Source organism: Sceloporus undulatus, chromosome 9 (assembly GCF_019175285.1).
Source record: "Sceloporus undulatus isolate JIND9_A2432 ecotype Alabama chromosome 9, SceUnd_v1.1, whole genome shotgun sequence".
NCBI classification, from domain to species: domain Eukaryota; kingdom Metazoa; phylum Chordata; class Lepidosauria; order Squamata; family Phrynosomatidae; genus Sceloporus; species Sceloporus undulatus.
This window is the reverse complement of record NC_056530.1, coordinates 915,661-931,131: the sequence shown is the minus strand read 5'-3', so window position 1 is coordinate 931,131 and position 15,471 is coordinate 915,661. Positions and strand designations below refer to the sequence as shown.

The 15,471-nt window shown below is 43.0% G+C and overlaps 2 protein-coding genes across 3 annotated transcripts; both read right to left on the bottom strand.

Moving 5' to 3' along the window:
* Nucleotides 1-1,455: 1,455 nt before the first annotated feature.
* Nucleotides 1,456-8,927, bottom strand: GPATCH3 (G-patch domain containing 3). 2 transcript variants are annotated; one of them, XM_042441056.1, is made up of 7 exons: nucleotides 8,531-8,927; nucleotides 7,061-7,494; nucleotides 6,152-6,335; nucleotides 4,720-4,779; nucleotides 3,695-3,816; nucleotides 2,927-3,054; nucleotides 1,456-1,826 (listed from the first exon to the last, which is right to left on the bottom strand). In XM_042441056.1, the coding sequence occupies exons 1-7, from the start codon at nucleotides 8,862-8,864 to the stop codon at nucleotides 1,613-1,615; spliced, it is 1,476 nt and encodes a 491-aa protein (XP_042296990.1). In that variant the 5' UTR covers nucleotides 8,865-8,927; the 3' UTR covers nucleotides 1,456-1,612. The 2 variants fall into 2 exon arrangements, with proteins under 2 accessions (XP_042296990.1, XP_042296989.1); XM_042441055.1 differs by having other exon boundaries at nucleotides 6,152-6,338; nucleotides 8,531-8,923.
* Nucleotides 8,928-10,360: 1,433 nt separating this feature from the next.
* Nucleotides 10,361-15,431, bottom strand: NR0B2 (nuclear receptor subfamily 0 group B member 2). The gene is made up of 2 exons (XM_042439671.1): nucleotides 13,453-15,431; nucleotides 10,361-11,326 (listed from the first exon to the last, which is right to left on the bottom strand). Exons 1-2 carry the CDS (start codon nucleotides 13,967-13,969, stop codon nucleotides 11,085-11,087), a joined length of 759 nt encoding a protein of 252 aa, XP_042295605.1. The 5' UTR covers nucleotides 13,970-15,431; the 3' UTR covers nucleotides 10,361-11,084.
* Nucleotides 15,432-15,471: the final 40 nt, after the last annotated feature.

Below are 15,471 nucleotides of genomic sequence, written 5' to 3'. Positions count from 1 at the left end.
TCTAGGACTCTATGTATTCCTGCATGGCAGAAGAAGGGGCTGGACTGGATGGCCCTCGGGGGTCTCTTCCATCTCTAGGACTCTATGTATTATTGCATTGCAGAAGAGGGGGCTGGACTGGATGGCCCTTGGGGCTCTCTTCCATCTCTAGGACTCTATCTATTCCTGTATGGCAGAAGTAGCGGCTGGACTGGATGGCCCTTGGGGATCTCTTCCATTTCTAGGACTCCAGGAGGAATTTCAAAACGTTCTTCATTTAGAGCATAGTTTGAAAGCGTGAATTTAGATTTATACTGGCATTTTTAGCTTATATTTTGCAATCTCCTACATTTTTCTTGAATGTCCCATATTTTGCGGTGCCTCGTATTCCTTTGCAGTTAGGCCATCCACTCATCCTTTACATGTGTTATAATGGAATTGCTCTAACCTATTGTATCTCTACAGTGAAATAAAGCATCATGAAGTTCCACTAAGCTCATTGATAAGTTTGTTAATTCTTTATTCTGCTCCGGATAGAAAAAAGTAGGCGCACATCACTGAAGTCTCCATACATTACAGAGATGGTCAGGATGCTTCAGTCTAAGCCAAGTGGCGACTGCCCTCTGCAGGGCAGAGTTCACAACTGAAGCCTTTTTGCGTTGTCTTTGGCATCCTTTCTGAGGCCACAGAAGTCAAGTAGGGTGGAAACAGGCATTAGTCTGATAGCAACACATTACACAGCTCTTCAACTCTGCAGAAATAAAGCAGTTTGACACCAGTTTAGCTGCCATGGCTCCATCTTGTGTAATCTTGGGATTTCTGGTTTGGCAAGGCATTCAGCCTGGTCTCTCAGAGAGATCTGGTGTCCACTATTGCTTTCTGCTCATAACTCATCCTAATAATAGGCCTCTTCCTTCTGAAGATTCCACCCACGATAAAAGAGTACCATGGTACAAGTGATCAACAGCCAATAGGATCAATAGTTCTTAAATCAGTGTTAAATAATTACCACCACCCCCCAACGCATGGTATTCATGCTCCACAATCTTGAATAGAAATAGAAACTCCTTTATAGTCTTCCATAACTAAGAGATGTAGACCTAAGAGCAGCTTCATTAGTGCGTCCTTCAGGATTACTAGGGGTGTGTCTACACTGCAGAAATAATGCAGTTTCACACCACTTTAACCGCATGGCTCCATACTACAGAATCCTAGGATTTGTAGTATGATGAGGCACCATCATGCTTTGGCAGAATCCCAGGATTTCATAGGCTACAGTGGTGGCGCCCAACTGGATTATTTCTACAATGTAGAGGCACCCTAGAACCATCATAGACTGATAGAGCTTCTGATCATTTCTGATATCTCAGTCATAAACCGTGCCCTAGTAGATTTCTTGAGCCAGGGGGGGTTCGAGTATCTAAAGACAAAGCTGTAGGCTTCAGTCCTTTTGAAAATGTATTGACAGGTACATATTATTCACCATATTTTTAATAAAAATAATTACCATTTGTTCCAGCTTGGCTAATAAAAATAATTACAATTTTTAATTTTTTTAAAAACAATCACACAACAGAACAACTTTTGCTACTGCAAAAGCACAGTCCAAAAGCCAGTTAATGGTGGCAGTCCCTCAGGATGAACTGGAGCTCTGATGAAAACCGTGCGCATTGTGGTCAAACTCCACATTTTGCCGATACTTCAAGTTGATTGGTAGCTGTCGCCGAAGCAGTTGCTCTTTTCTGTCCTCCGGATGCGGGTCATCATAGATGGTGGAGATCAGTCCACAGCCGTCCTGACGAAGTTTCTTGGGCTTGACAAAGGTCTGGAGCTTCTCACCGTGGTACCTACAGGAAAGGAGAGGGAGAGTCAAAATTTTCAGAGACATAGCAGAGTGAAGACAAATTGTGTTTGCCCTGACAACCATATGATCCAGCTTTTTTACATGTAAGAGATGCAGGTTACAGAATATCCCAGAGGGATTGGGTGAATTGGGTGGCCTGTTGACAGTTAGCAGCCTAGGAATGGGGTTCAGTGTATCCTTGGATCCCATGAACGAACCCGCAAATTTAAAAATTATTCCAAAACATTGCCTAGTTAGGAAGCGTGGCTAATTTGAATAAGAAAGACAACAGACTGTGCTTTTCAAATATGAGTATCAGATGAGCAAAGTGGTTACTAGCAGATTTTTGTTTTTAAATGCCTAGGAATGCATTTCTTGCTTTGCTCATCTTTTCTGATGTAAAGGGCTATTTCTGCAGAGAATGAATTCTCTATTTGGGCTTAGATGCATTTTGCCCATAGGGTCAAAGGATCGTGGAGGGAGACCTAAATGTACAGAGGTGATTTCTACAAAAAGCTCCAATGAGGTTTTGGTTCTATTGAGGAAGGACAGAAGTACAACTGCTAGGTGCTACTCTTTCCTCACATAATTTCTTGCCCCCCTTTGCCAGTGTGGTGTAGTGGCTAGCATGAATGCTGGACTACGACTGAGGACAAATGAACTCAAATCCCCATTCAGGCATGATGTTCACTCTCAATCAGTGTGATCCTTATAGTGTTTTTGTGACAACAGCAATCTGAGGGAGAAAGAAAAACTGAGATGCAAGATTTCTTGATATTTTCAAGCCAAGGAGGAAAGCCTGTTTTTAATGTATTATTCTGGAGGGAAACTGAGTTTGGAAAAACTGAAGTATATGCAATATACTGATTTTTGCATCTTATTTAACACAATAGTAATATAAAATGCTCCATTCATAACTAAGTTGGCACACACAATTGTATTATCTGGCACGAAAGCAATAATTTTGCAAGAAAAGGCTTTGGGAATCCACTTGGATCGTACATTTGTGCCATTCTGGCCGAGACCAATTTAAAACAGAGCTCAAAATCACAAACTTTAGACCAGGAGACCATGTATTTTTTAAGGGAAATGTACAACGCTTACCCCAAACCCCTCTTGCATTTGGGATTCTGGCCCTCGTTGGCCAGTGCTTCAGCCATCCCTGAATTGTTGCTTCCCAGACCAAGGCCCTCAGTCCAGCCCTGCTTCTCCATCACTTTCCTGCCGATACCCTGAAGAAGAGAAAAAGAATTTCTAAAGCAACAGACAATTGATTCAAGAGGAAAAAAATCCCATTTCCAGTTATATCAAGTTTCAGTATTATTAACCAGGACCAAAGAAAAGATGGCTGGAATGCTTTTTATTAGGAAATCCAATATAGTAAGGACATCATTGCTGCAAAAGCCTTGTATATTATATGCACACATTCAGTTCCAGTCCTCAGACCCAGGCCAGTGGGGTCCCTAGGGTAGGGATAACCCGGTGTAGTAACTCATGGTGTAACTCCCCCACCCCCATTGACTTCTTCCCATTTCACACCATACATAATGCTTTTTTGCATTAATGTGACTTGTAAATCATAATTCCCATATATCATTGAATGTAATGCTAATTGTCATGGCATAAACAACTAGCAAAATTAAAATTATACCTTCAAATTGCAATATCATATCCACAACCTAAATGTATTTACATATACACCCTTGTTAGGGTGTCACCTGTTGCGGTCCTCATACTCCACACACCCCTAGTGATGCCACTGACCCAGGCCAGTGTGGCCTTAAAAACTGAAGCAAGCTTGGCTCTTCAAAATCTGCTCTACTATAAGCTCCAAAGATCCTTTCCATTCCTTCATGTAATTTCAATTCTTACCTTGGTATATTTTTCAAAGTCCCCAATTGTTTGTCCCAGAACAGACCCATCTTCCAAACCATCCCGAAGTCTCTGCTCAAACCGCATCCGGACCAAATCCCGAGCATCCTTGTCCCCACCATCTGGAATGAAGAGAAATCCCACATAATTCTCTGCTGCTGCCCCAAAGGGGTAGAAAGCCAAAAGGTCTAGAAGACAGGGGAGAACCTATAGCTCATTGAAACAATCCCCTAACGTGGTGCTATCAGAGGTCTTCATGGCTCTGTCTAGCCATTAAGAGAGCAACGGGATTTAAGCCTTTCCAGTTAGGTGCTATCAGATGTCTTGTGCTAGATCTTCTAAAATCAAAAGTTGCAGCCCAAAACATCCAATAGGACCAGGTTGGGAATGGCTGGCTGAGTGGGAAGACAAATGTATATGCTTCAATGTTAACAGATGGCCCTGAGCACTTCTAGTTAAAAGGAGATCAGGTCAAAGGGTGCCTCCAACTAAGAAACCAACTTCCAACTGGAGCCAGAGCTACTTTGAAGAAGCCCGAGGAAGAACCAGGGGTAGATAAGTTGACCTAGAAAAGGGATGGGAAGTAGAAAATGGTTTCTGATCACTGGTAAAAACAGAGGATAGCAATACAAACTATGATGAAAGATTTTTGTGGTGTCCTGTGCCAATCTGAGCACACATGCTAGAAGCAGTATGGCATGTTGAGATGTTGAGGTGAGGGGTGTTAGAAGAAGGACTGGCTTATGTGTGTCACATCAGCTCTTGTAGTACTTCCACTGAAGGCTGACCAAAGTGTGCATGGGAGGTAGAGTCATCAACAGACATAGATACTTTCTACCTTGAATTGTGCTTGGAAGATTAAAGGACCACAGTGCAACACCCTTGTAATGTCTCATCCAGGCCAGAACAGATACCGAAAATATCTGATAGACTGCACCCCCCAGCAACTCCTTATAATGTGTGCTACACTAACTTAAGTTCTCCACATCCCTAGCATCAATAATGGATATATTTATTTCAAATACCTTTGTCATAGTAGATGCTCATATCTACATCCCAGTCATCTGCTGTCTGCTCATCAAAATCTATCAAAAGAAAAGTTACATGTCAAATCATTAGTATGTTATCAGCTCAGCAGATACTCATACCTGAGGTATCTTAAGAATCTCAGATTCAATTAACATAGGCTTGTTACAGACTGCATCTTAAGAATCTGCACCAAAGCTGCACTCCAGTGCTTAGGAATGGAGTGTGGCTTTGGCGCGACCTCCGCACTCTTAGGACCCATGCATCATTTAAATAGCATACCTCCAAAGAGATCCGAAGCAGCTTTATTTTGGCAGTCTGTAACAGGCCATAGTTTCAAAGAATGGAAGCACATAAAGGGCTATTTTCTTTTCCTGCTTATTAAGACCATCTACTGAGACTCTACTCCAGCTGTCCCCATATTCCCTCTGTGGGGGTCTCTTTTGGTTCAAACCCGGACAAAAGAGACTTTCTGCTGTTTGTCTCCTTATGGGTGCCTGGATCACTTGCCAGGCTTAGTCAAGCTTAGGCTCTCCAGGGTCACTCAGTTGATAATTCTCTGAAGTGGGGTAGGAAGCAGACTTGTGACTTTTCAGATGTTGCTGAACTGCAGATATGCAATTCCATAATCTTTTACTACTGGCTGTGGTAGCTATGTCTATGGCAGTTGCAATCCAAAGACATCTGGAGGGCCACAAGTTGCCTATTCCTGCTCTAGTCCAGTGCATCGTTTCACATTTTTGTATTTCTCCAGAATTATGGTGTCCTATAGTTTGTTGCTGCAAAGGACCCTCCAAGTTTGGCAGCTAGCTAGAACTGACTGGTGGTAGAGACAGCGCTCTCTTCAGCTAACCCTCTTTGATTAAACATAGGCTTAGCTTAGAAAGTTTTAACCTACCCCATTATTTCTCAGCTTTGGGAGACTCCAAACTCTGTAGTTTTCGCTTTCATAAAAGGACTTATCATTGTGAACAGGTTTATTTATTTATTTACGGCATTTATACCCCGCTCTTCTGCCCTAAAGGCTCTCAGAGGTTCCCATTAAGACTAAAGTATTGGGTAGAGGCCTGGAAATAATCTCTCCTTTCTTGTGCAACCTAGGCACATGTGCACCAGGATGGAACTGATGCAACAGGGAGGCAAGTAAAATGCAAGCAATGGGCAATGGAAGTAGGCAACAGCAAGTAACAATGGCCTTGCAACCAAAGAAAGCTAAGTACCAGAGGACTGGAGAGTTACGTGAAGGAAGAAGCAGTTTCCTGTAGAAATCAAACAAGAAATATGCCAGGAGCAATCTTTAATATTTCTGCACCGAAGGGCTCAGATTATCTAATATTTCCATCATTAACACAAGGGCTCTTGCAAGATGACTAACTGGACCAGGATTAAAAAAGAATTCACAAAAGCTAAGAAGACTTTGGTTATGGTTACCTCCTCCTCCTTCTTCTTCTTGCCAGTACTGTGCATCTGTATAGAACACCAACCCAGAGCCTCCCTTTTCCCATTTCAGTTCAATTTCCTCCTCATACAGACGTTCCTTGATGCGTTCCTGGCTTGTGACATCTTCATGCAAAGCCTCATGTCTCTCCCATTCTTCACATCTATCATCATCATCATCCTGTAGCAGAGAGGTGAAGGAAGATAAGAACAGAACATTTAAAGATGGAATCAAGTCTCCTTCCATTAACTTACTTCAATAATTCTAGTAGTGGAAATTTCTTTTGCAATCAGCCAGGAGTGAAGAGCTTGCTAGAAAATTGGTCTGGAATCTCTACAGATGGATAGACCAAGAGTGAGCTTTACTCATGTCTTCTGCTGGCATGGCCTCTGAGCTAGGTGTCATTTCTATTTCAATGTTGCTATGTAATTCTAGCTTTGCTTCAAAAGAACACCCAGTACTGTAGAATCAGGAAGATTCCTTTCTTAAGCACAGACAGTGTCTCATAGGATGCATCTACACTGCAGAAATAATCCAGTTTTACCCCAGTTTAACTGCTATGGCTCAATGCTATGGAATTCTGGGAACTGAGGCTATATGGCCCCAAAGCTCTCAGACAGAGAAGGCTAAATGTTTCACAACACTACAGTTCCCAGAATTTCATAGCATTGAGCCATTGTAATTAAAGTGGCGTCAAGATGGATTATTTCTGCAGTGCGGATAGCCCCTCAGTTGAAGTATTACACTCTGCTTTATGGAAAGCAATGACTTGAAAGCACACAACAACAGAGAAACACTAAATATTCACAAACTCATTTTTCCTTTCTTAAAGTAAACATAATTACAACTAACCAAAGCTAAAAACATGTTTTCTCATCTTCTAACAAGAGAAAACCACTTACACTGCTCATTGGAGACTTTGCAGCTTCTTCCTTCACCGAATCGTCCCAGTCTTTCTCCTCAGTGTTACTGCCTTGGTTAGCCATTCCTTCTCTTGGCAGGTGCTCTCCTTCGGTTATTTCCTCACCGGTAGCTGTATATACTCGCTCTTCCTCCAGAACAGTCTCAGTTTCCTCATATATAAATGGCACTTTCCCATACCTGCGAGAAGAACCAGACTTGGGGAACTGCAACTGCAACTTCCGGATAACACTGGAAGGCATCCGGCAAGCTCTGATGAGATCCAAGAAGACTCTCAAAGGGGTTCCAACATTTCCATGAGGCATGAATGCAGGAGGATTTAGTTCAGGGAGATGTTTTAAATCACTTTGCGTGAAAGTTTCACTCGACATTCTGTGTTGCTCCTTTTTGGTTTTATAGGCGAATGTGTCACCATCTGTGAGAAAGCAGATAAACAGAGTGGATTAAAAGAAGTCCCCAATATGCAAGCATTCCCCAATGATTCTCTATGGGCAAGTATTCTCCTCTGGGAAAAACCTTCCTCAACCAATAAAGATCAGGTTGACGATGGTTACCCAGAGGGCCTCCTCATTGGCCACTCCCAAATTATGGACTGGCCTGTCAGAAGAGATCCGAAAATATTGCCAATCTTGACAGCTTTAAAAGGGCTGTCAAGATGGATCAGCTTTCCCTGAATAATCCACCCAGTCTACCATAGAAGTGGATTATCACAGAGAACACCCAAATTGCCCTCCCCCTTCTCTGACTGGCTTGATGTTTATCTAATTGTTTTAATTGTTCATGTTATTTTATTATAGGGTAGTGGGGGGGATATGTATCCTCCCATGCTTTCTTATGGGCAAGTATTTTCCAATGATTCCCTATGGGCAAATATTCCCCAATGCTTCCCTATGGGCAAGTATTCTCCAATGATTCTCTATGGGCAAATGTTCTCTTATGGGACAAGAATGGTTTCTCTATGGGTAACTCTTCTCCAATGCTTCCCTATGGGTAAATATCCCCCCAGTGATTCCCTATGGGCAAGTATCCTCCAATGTTTTCTTATGGGCAAGTATTCCCCTATGGTTCCCAAATGAGCTACTATTCCCAATGCTTCCCTATGGGCAAATATTCTCCAATGATTCTCTATGGGCAAATGTTCTCTTATGGGACAAGAATGGTTTCTCTATGGGCAACTCTTCTCCAATGCTCTCCTATGGGTAAATATCCCCCCAGTGATTCCCTATGGGCAAGTATCCTCCAATGGGCAAGTATTCCCCTATGGTTCCCAATGGGCTACTATTCTCCAATGCTTCCCTATGGGCAAGTATTCCCCTATGTTTCCCTATGGACAATATTTCCCAATGGGCCACTATTCCCCAATGCTTCCCTATGGGCAAACATTCCCAATGCTTCCTTATGGGGAATCCCTGCCATTTCATGCCCCATAGAGATGTCCTGAGGCGCCGTACCTTGATCCGGGGCGACGCGGACCCTCCGGATGAGGCACCTTCCGGGGAGGCTCTCTCCCTCCTTGTCGACCCAGCGCTTCCCGGAGTACATGCGGAGGAGGCGGCGCCGGGAGCATCCGGGACGGAGCAGGGCCAGGCAGCAGCAGGTGGGCCCTGGGCCTCCGGGCTTCCCTTCTCTCTCGGGGCGGTGCCTGTAGTGGAAGCAGAGGAAGCCTCCGCCTTCGACGAAGTGGCTGAAGAAGCAGCGGAGGTCGGCGGAGCGGAGCCGGGCGGGGATGCCGCTTACCAGGCAGAAGCGGCCTCCGGCGGGGAAAGAACACAAATCAGACGCCATCTTGAAACGCCACACGCAAATCACGTGAACGGTTGCGTCATCATGATTGCGACGGAGGACAAAGGAAGAAATGGCGGAGGAGCGCACGTGACCCGGATGTCGCACCACGTGACCCTATAGCTGTGACTATAGAGATAGTAAAAGTAAAGAGGTCCCTCCATCTTTACTGGATTTTATTAGACACAGCCACAAACAAACAAACAAAAAACATAAAAGATAAACAAATAGTTATACATTACATACATTACATACAACATTTCTTCTTTACGTTTTGTTCTTCCTTTCATCCTAAAATTCTTATTTCACTTACTGGCTTCCCAACTACATCCAAAACAAGTGGATTATTTTCAATGCACTTGTTTGTCTTGCATTTTCCCCTTCATAAAGGTTTAAAACTAAAAAATTTCTACCTGTCCGTAATAATATATATGTATATTATCTATTATATATTAATACATATATAAGGATGAGATACCCATCAGTATTTTATTTCATATAAACTTTCCTTTTTTATATCTATGTCTTAAACAAAATCGGTTCTAATTACTATTACTACTACTAATAATAATCATCTAATTATCATCATCATCATCTAATTATTATTCCAGTTCTTCTTTTTATTATCATTTCAAGTTTTTATTTTCATTTCAAGATGTTATTTCCATAATTTGGATGCTTTTTCTTCCCATCGCTCCTCGTATTCTTTAGGGGATTTATGATTCAGTTGGTTTGTAATCTTATCCATGATTGATAAGTCAATTAATTTGATGATCCATTCTTCTGTTGTTGGTGGTGCATCTACACGATCCACACTTTGACTGTCATGGTTCTCATCCTGCTGCCGAATCCTGGGAGTTGTAGTTTTGTGAGGGATCGACACAAAGGGCAGAGAAGGCAAAATGATAAAGAACCGTGTAAAACTACAAATCTCAACACAAAGGGCAGAGGAGGCTAAAGGGTAGAGGAGGCTGAAGGACTGCGTAAAACTACACATTCCCAACACAAAGAGCACCAGAGCTCTCTGACAGAGAAGGCTCAATGTCTCACAAAACTATACTTCCCAGAATTCCCTAGCATTGAGCCAGGGCAGTTGAAGATGTCCCAAACTGGGTGATGATTTCTGCAGTGTGTTTTGGACCTTACTCTCTACAATGCTAGGAATTAGTAAACGGAAGAAAAATTTAATGGAGACACTTGAATTATTATTTAGGTATTAGTGGCTTCAAATTCCTCATAGCTCCATGTTTGGCAGCATGTTTACTTTGAAGGTAAAGATGTAGCTCTTCAGGGTGAGCTCTGGCCCTCCAGGTGAACCTCAGTCCTTTCAACCAATGTGCAAAGGACTTATTTTCCAGACCATACGGTTCGCCACCTTTCTTGCCCATCATTGGAACCTGTTTCCATTTAGTCTATGTATTTCTTTACATGGGACAAATGGTTCCAAAACATGGCTAAACCCAAATCCCCTTAATCTCCATAATGACAATAGCCAATAGTTACATTGCAAAACATTTTTATTTGTGTTTTTCTTACAAAAATAATAAATTAGCATATCTTATCACATACAAATCACAAGGAGGTGTGCATAAAATAATGACATCGGGAGCCGGTACAATAATGATATGACAGATGTTGTGGTTTGAGTGTTGGACTCTGAGGAGCAGGGTTCGAATCTCAGCTTGGCCACTAAAACCCACTGGGTGACATCCTCTGAGGGTGGCAATGGCAAACCTCCTCTGTAGAAACCTGCGAAGAAAACCCCATGATAGGGTTGCCTTAGGTCAGAAACACAGGCACACAACAACAACAATGAATTAAAGGGATGAGAAGTTACTAGACTGGATGACACAAGATGACAGGCAGTAATTTCATCAGCTGTGGAATAGATTCAGTGATAAAAGGAATGAAGGTTTCTGACCGTAACTGTTCGTAGTGGCATGAAAATCAAAGGCCAAACAGCAAAAGATAGAGAGACCCTACTATAATTTGGTTGCTCCACACTGCAGAATTAATGCAGTTTTCCTTCTTGTGTTTTGTGTTGTCTTGTGTTTTGAAAGTCTGTGCAAAAATCATCTGTCAAGCCAATGGCCTCCGTCTGCAAAGTCCTTGTTGGGATGCCCTCGTCCACTGCATGGTCCATGTCAGCCATCTCCCCACCTTGGAATTGAGCAAAAAGCAATGTGTTTGATGCATACTCCGAAGGGGGACTTCAGAGAGGAGCTATTTCATGAGCAACATATCAGAGAGCAGTTCGAGAATGTCCGTGTTGCCAATGATCGGCTGAAAGAACAGGTCAGTAATGAGGGCCGGAGGGATGGACTTCAAGGAGGAGGAAATCAGCAAGATGCGGGCAAAGCGGCCTTGATCCTCCAGGTGGAGAAGCGCCAAGACTTCTTGGAGTGCTCTCTGAGCTTCCTTCTGCAGGCTTTCAATGTAGGAGGAAGCTTTAAGGCCAGGTATGTCTGAAGGAGGAGAAGAAAATCCAGATTAAGCATAGACTGTGCAAATTTCACCTTGAATCCTGGAAGGAGATGAACCTGAATGCATTCAAGTGTGCACTTGGTTCATGTTTCTATCAAGATCATGAAGATGTATTAGAGTCCCAAGCCAGTATAAACGCAGCCCAAACCAACATGTAAAACACCCAACCGGCATGCTTTTCAAATTTACTATTGTTGCGTTATTTAAAAAAGCTAAAAGTTCAGTCTATTCCTCCCTTCTTTTTTAATAAGGGACACCATTTTACTACCACATTGTATACAATGGGACTGAACCCTGGTGGATATAAAGGGCCCATTGTAATTCATTTTAATGTATATAGTACTTTTAAAAAATGCAATGTGCCCAGTGTTCTTTTTTATTTAAACAAGATTACACACTGTCCTTTGTAAACAGAGGAAGGCTTTCAGAGTGCCTCTTTCTACCCTTTTCTCTCATATACCAGGCACATCACCTTCTCACAGCTAAATATCAGTGCCTCTCTACCCACATCTTTCCTAATTCCCAATGCCTTTGTTCAAAAACGACCATAGTTAAAACTGGACTTGCCACTTTATTTCCATACACAAAAGATTTTTAATTTGAATTTACATTCTCACATACCAATGGCATATATATGTCTGTCCCTGGCTTCCACTCCACCAAGTGTATCGGAAGAAGTAGACTACGAAAGCTCACACTGCCAACTTTTTTCTTTCAGTTAAGTCTCAAAGGTGCTACAAGATCTCTCTACATAGCTTTCCATGAGTCTCAGCAAGTCTCGAATCCTGTGTCAAGTTCTTGATGCTATGGTGCCTTTCACCCATATAGTGAATATAGGATTTTTCAGCAACAGTATGGTAAGGATGGGTGAAGTCCTCACTTTAACATTCATAGCTTGAGGCATCCTTTAAGGGGCTGGCAAATTGTGAGCAGTAATGCTTCAAAAACATGTTCTGTCCCCTTATTGCTGTTGTTGCATGACCTCAAGTAGTTTCTGACTTAAGACATCCCTATAACATAGTTTTCTAAAGCTAAGCAGGGATTTGAACCCTGGTCTCCAGAGTTGTAGTCCAATACTCAAACCATGCTGGATCCTTCTGTCCCCTTACTACTCCTTGTATTTATTCGTACAGAATGGCCTTAGGTGTGATGCAGTTCTTGTCTTGAGGATAAGCATGTCTAGCCCTATAATTAACAGCTTCTTGGAAAATATGATGCTTATAGGCTCTAATAGTTATTGGGGGTAATCAGCTTACACTTTGTAAACCGCTTAGGGAGTGATTAAGTGCACTGGTAAGCGGTATAGAAATGTACTTGCTATTGCTATTCTCCTGTAAAGAGCTGCCCTGGAATTTTTTCTTCCACGACACTGGAGGAAAAAGATATGTGAACCTTACAAAGTTTTTAGGTGAAAGATTACACACAGCCCAGGATGACTCATTTGTTTGTACAGTGTAGGCTCGCAGGTGTACTATGAAGCCCTTGTTGGATTAGAACATGAAAAGCCAACGTTTCATTGATTACTTAATTTTTGGGGTGGGTGGGTGGGAATCACCTAAAAAGTGTTGACATTAGTTTGCAGTTTTAGAAGAAACTTGACTGCAAGTGTGTGTAACAGCTGCTGATGGCAAATGCCTTGCTAAAAAGGGGGTCATCTTCCCCAAAGGGGAAAAAAACTTCTACAATTATGTCTGCTGCAACACACATGTACATAATGTAAAAACAAGCAGAAGCTTCAACAAAATGTTGCAGCGTGGAATACTCTGAATTCAATTATATCTAGCCATGTTAGATATTCCATTGCCTCCCTGCCCCCCCCCCCAGAGTTAGTCACCATTCTTTGTGTACAGAGAATGTACTTTTGGCTATTAAAATGGGCCTTTTAATGTGATTTTTTAAAAAAAGAAACTTACTAGACTAACTAGGAAAAAAATAGATTGGACCAATAAAAAATTTACTCAGTTTGCAACCTTTATGGAAAAAATTGCCTATATTTTCCAAGTGAGTTTCAGAGAGTATGACTCCAACCCTTCCATAATACTGCCTATGAAAAATGTGGTTGTTTCCCAAGGGCTCTCTTACTGTGCAAGAGTTCAGTTGGACTTACCAGGGTTGAAAAGAATGGCACCTTTCAGATAGGCATACTCTTTCGGACTCAGGTCCAGGCTCCAGAAAGAGTTCAAGCAACACTGGAGGCGCTGTACACTGGCCAGGGTGGGCTGTGCCCTTTGGGGCGCCTGCCTTTTGCAGGACCCATCGAGAAGGATCCTCTCCAGCATGCTGGGAGCTGGGGTCTCCATGACCTCAAAGGTCACCATCTCCTGGACCAGCCCCAGAAGAAAGAGAGGTGCCCAGCAGCTGTCTAGCAGCAGGAGCTGGTCTTCCCAAGGCAGGAGCTGGAAGGAAGGCAGGTTCTTCATGAAGCTGATGGTCTTCATTAAGACATCAGAGGCGGCTTGGCAAGTGGCTTGTGGGGTCTGGAGGCAGACCGTGCGGCGCTTGTGGCACATGCAGCTCTGTTGAGAAAGGCTGTGGTCACCCCTATGGTGGGTCAAGTTCTGGCTCAGGAGGGTGTAAAGGATGGCATTTTGGTTTTCTTCATGGTGGCATGGGCCACACTCCATGTCCAGGTAAGAGCAGAATGTACAGGATCACGATCTGAAAAATAAACGCTTTCCCCACAGGTTTCTTGTACTTCCAGCTACAGGGGTGTTTTTGTCACTTCTCCACCTCTCCTGTCTTTTCTGTGGCTTCGATTTCCCAGCTCTACTTATAAGTCCCCTGAAGGGATGATTGGAAACCACCCCTTCCAGCAGCCTTGACCTCCCTTTGACAAGCAGCGGCCAGCTCATTGAAAAACAAGCCTGCCCTGAACCGATTGGCTGGGGAGAAACCGAATCTTCACGTGGCCCAAAGAAAGGTTTTCTCAATGAAGGTGCCAGCCGGGGCCAGGAGACCCAGGACCTAGAGGACTACTTTTATCTCAATTGTCCTTATCAGTATAAACAAAGTCATTAACCCAGCCTGTACCAAGGCACCAAGGCTTCAGGTGTGTAATCAGGTTTCAGGATATGGCAGGGGTCACTGCCAAGGAGTATGTACACACACCCTCCATTTACAGCCCAGGAAAGACAGCCCAGTGGCAAAACAGCTCATAAAATTCTAGCCTTGGAACAAGCAACCTGGAAGTCAATTTATCTGCAAGCTGTTTGTTTAACTCAGACAGTTGCTCTTTGCTGATAATGAAGAAAGGGTAGGGGAGCCAATACGCTCACTAGCAAAGACACCTAACAGACCAAGTATTATGAGGTTTCTATAGTGGAGAAAGCCAGCACTTTTGTGGTGTCTTTGTAATTTGTCAGAGGTTGAACAGAGGCACAAGTAAACTACACAAGGAGTACTTGGTCTATGCCATTGGCAGGGGCAGCTACTGAACTATTTCCTGTATTCACAACTTTTCTTCCAGTGGCTACACCACCTACTTTTATGCAAAGCTGCAGGCACCTATTTCTCTATCCAGGGCCCCTCCAGTTCTTTGGCCCATGGGAGATCACATTACACCCCATTAAGCAATGAACAGGAGATAGGGTGATCAGATTTGCACAGAGCATTCTTATACATGTAAATACACACATATGAAAACAGGAGGAATATTAGCAAACAAGGCCTTTCAAAGGTTCATGAGATTACAAGAGTACAACTGTGTGGGCTTAACTGCTGCTCCATGGCAAGAAGTCTTGCAGTTAGTGAATGGCCATAAAGCACAGAGGAATCGGGTCAATGGCCTGCTGTCAGCTCAGGAAAGAAGGGAAAGATTGCAGCTTCCTGCAGGGGAAAAACACTGAAGCATGTAGAAGGCTGAAACCTTCAAGCTTATTGAAAGCAACCAGTTACAATGCTGTAAAAGCTTGCACACGTTATACAGGCTTTTCTGAAGGCAATGTTATACTGAACCAGTATGGTGCCTTTTATATATTTTGGACTACAAAGTCCATCATCTCTACTCAATGACCAGGTTGAATGGGACTTAGGGAAGCTGTAGTCCAAAACTACCACCCGCACATTGCCTAAAACATTTCTTGGTATTCTTTCTCCTTCACTGGAGCTGAAAGACCTGGTAAATGCT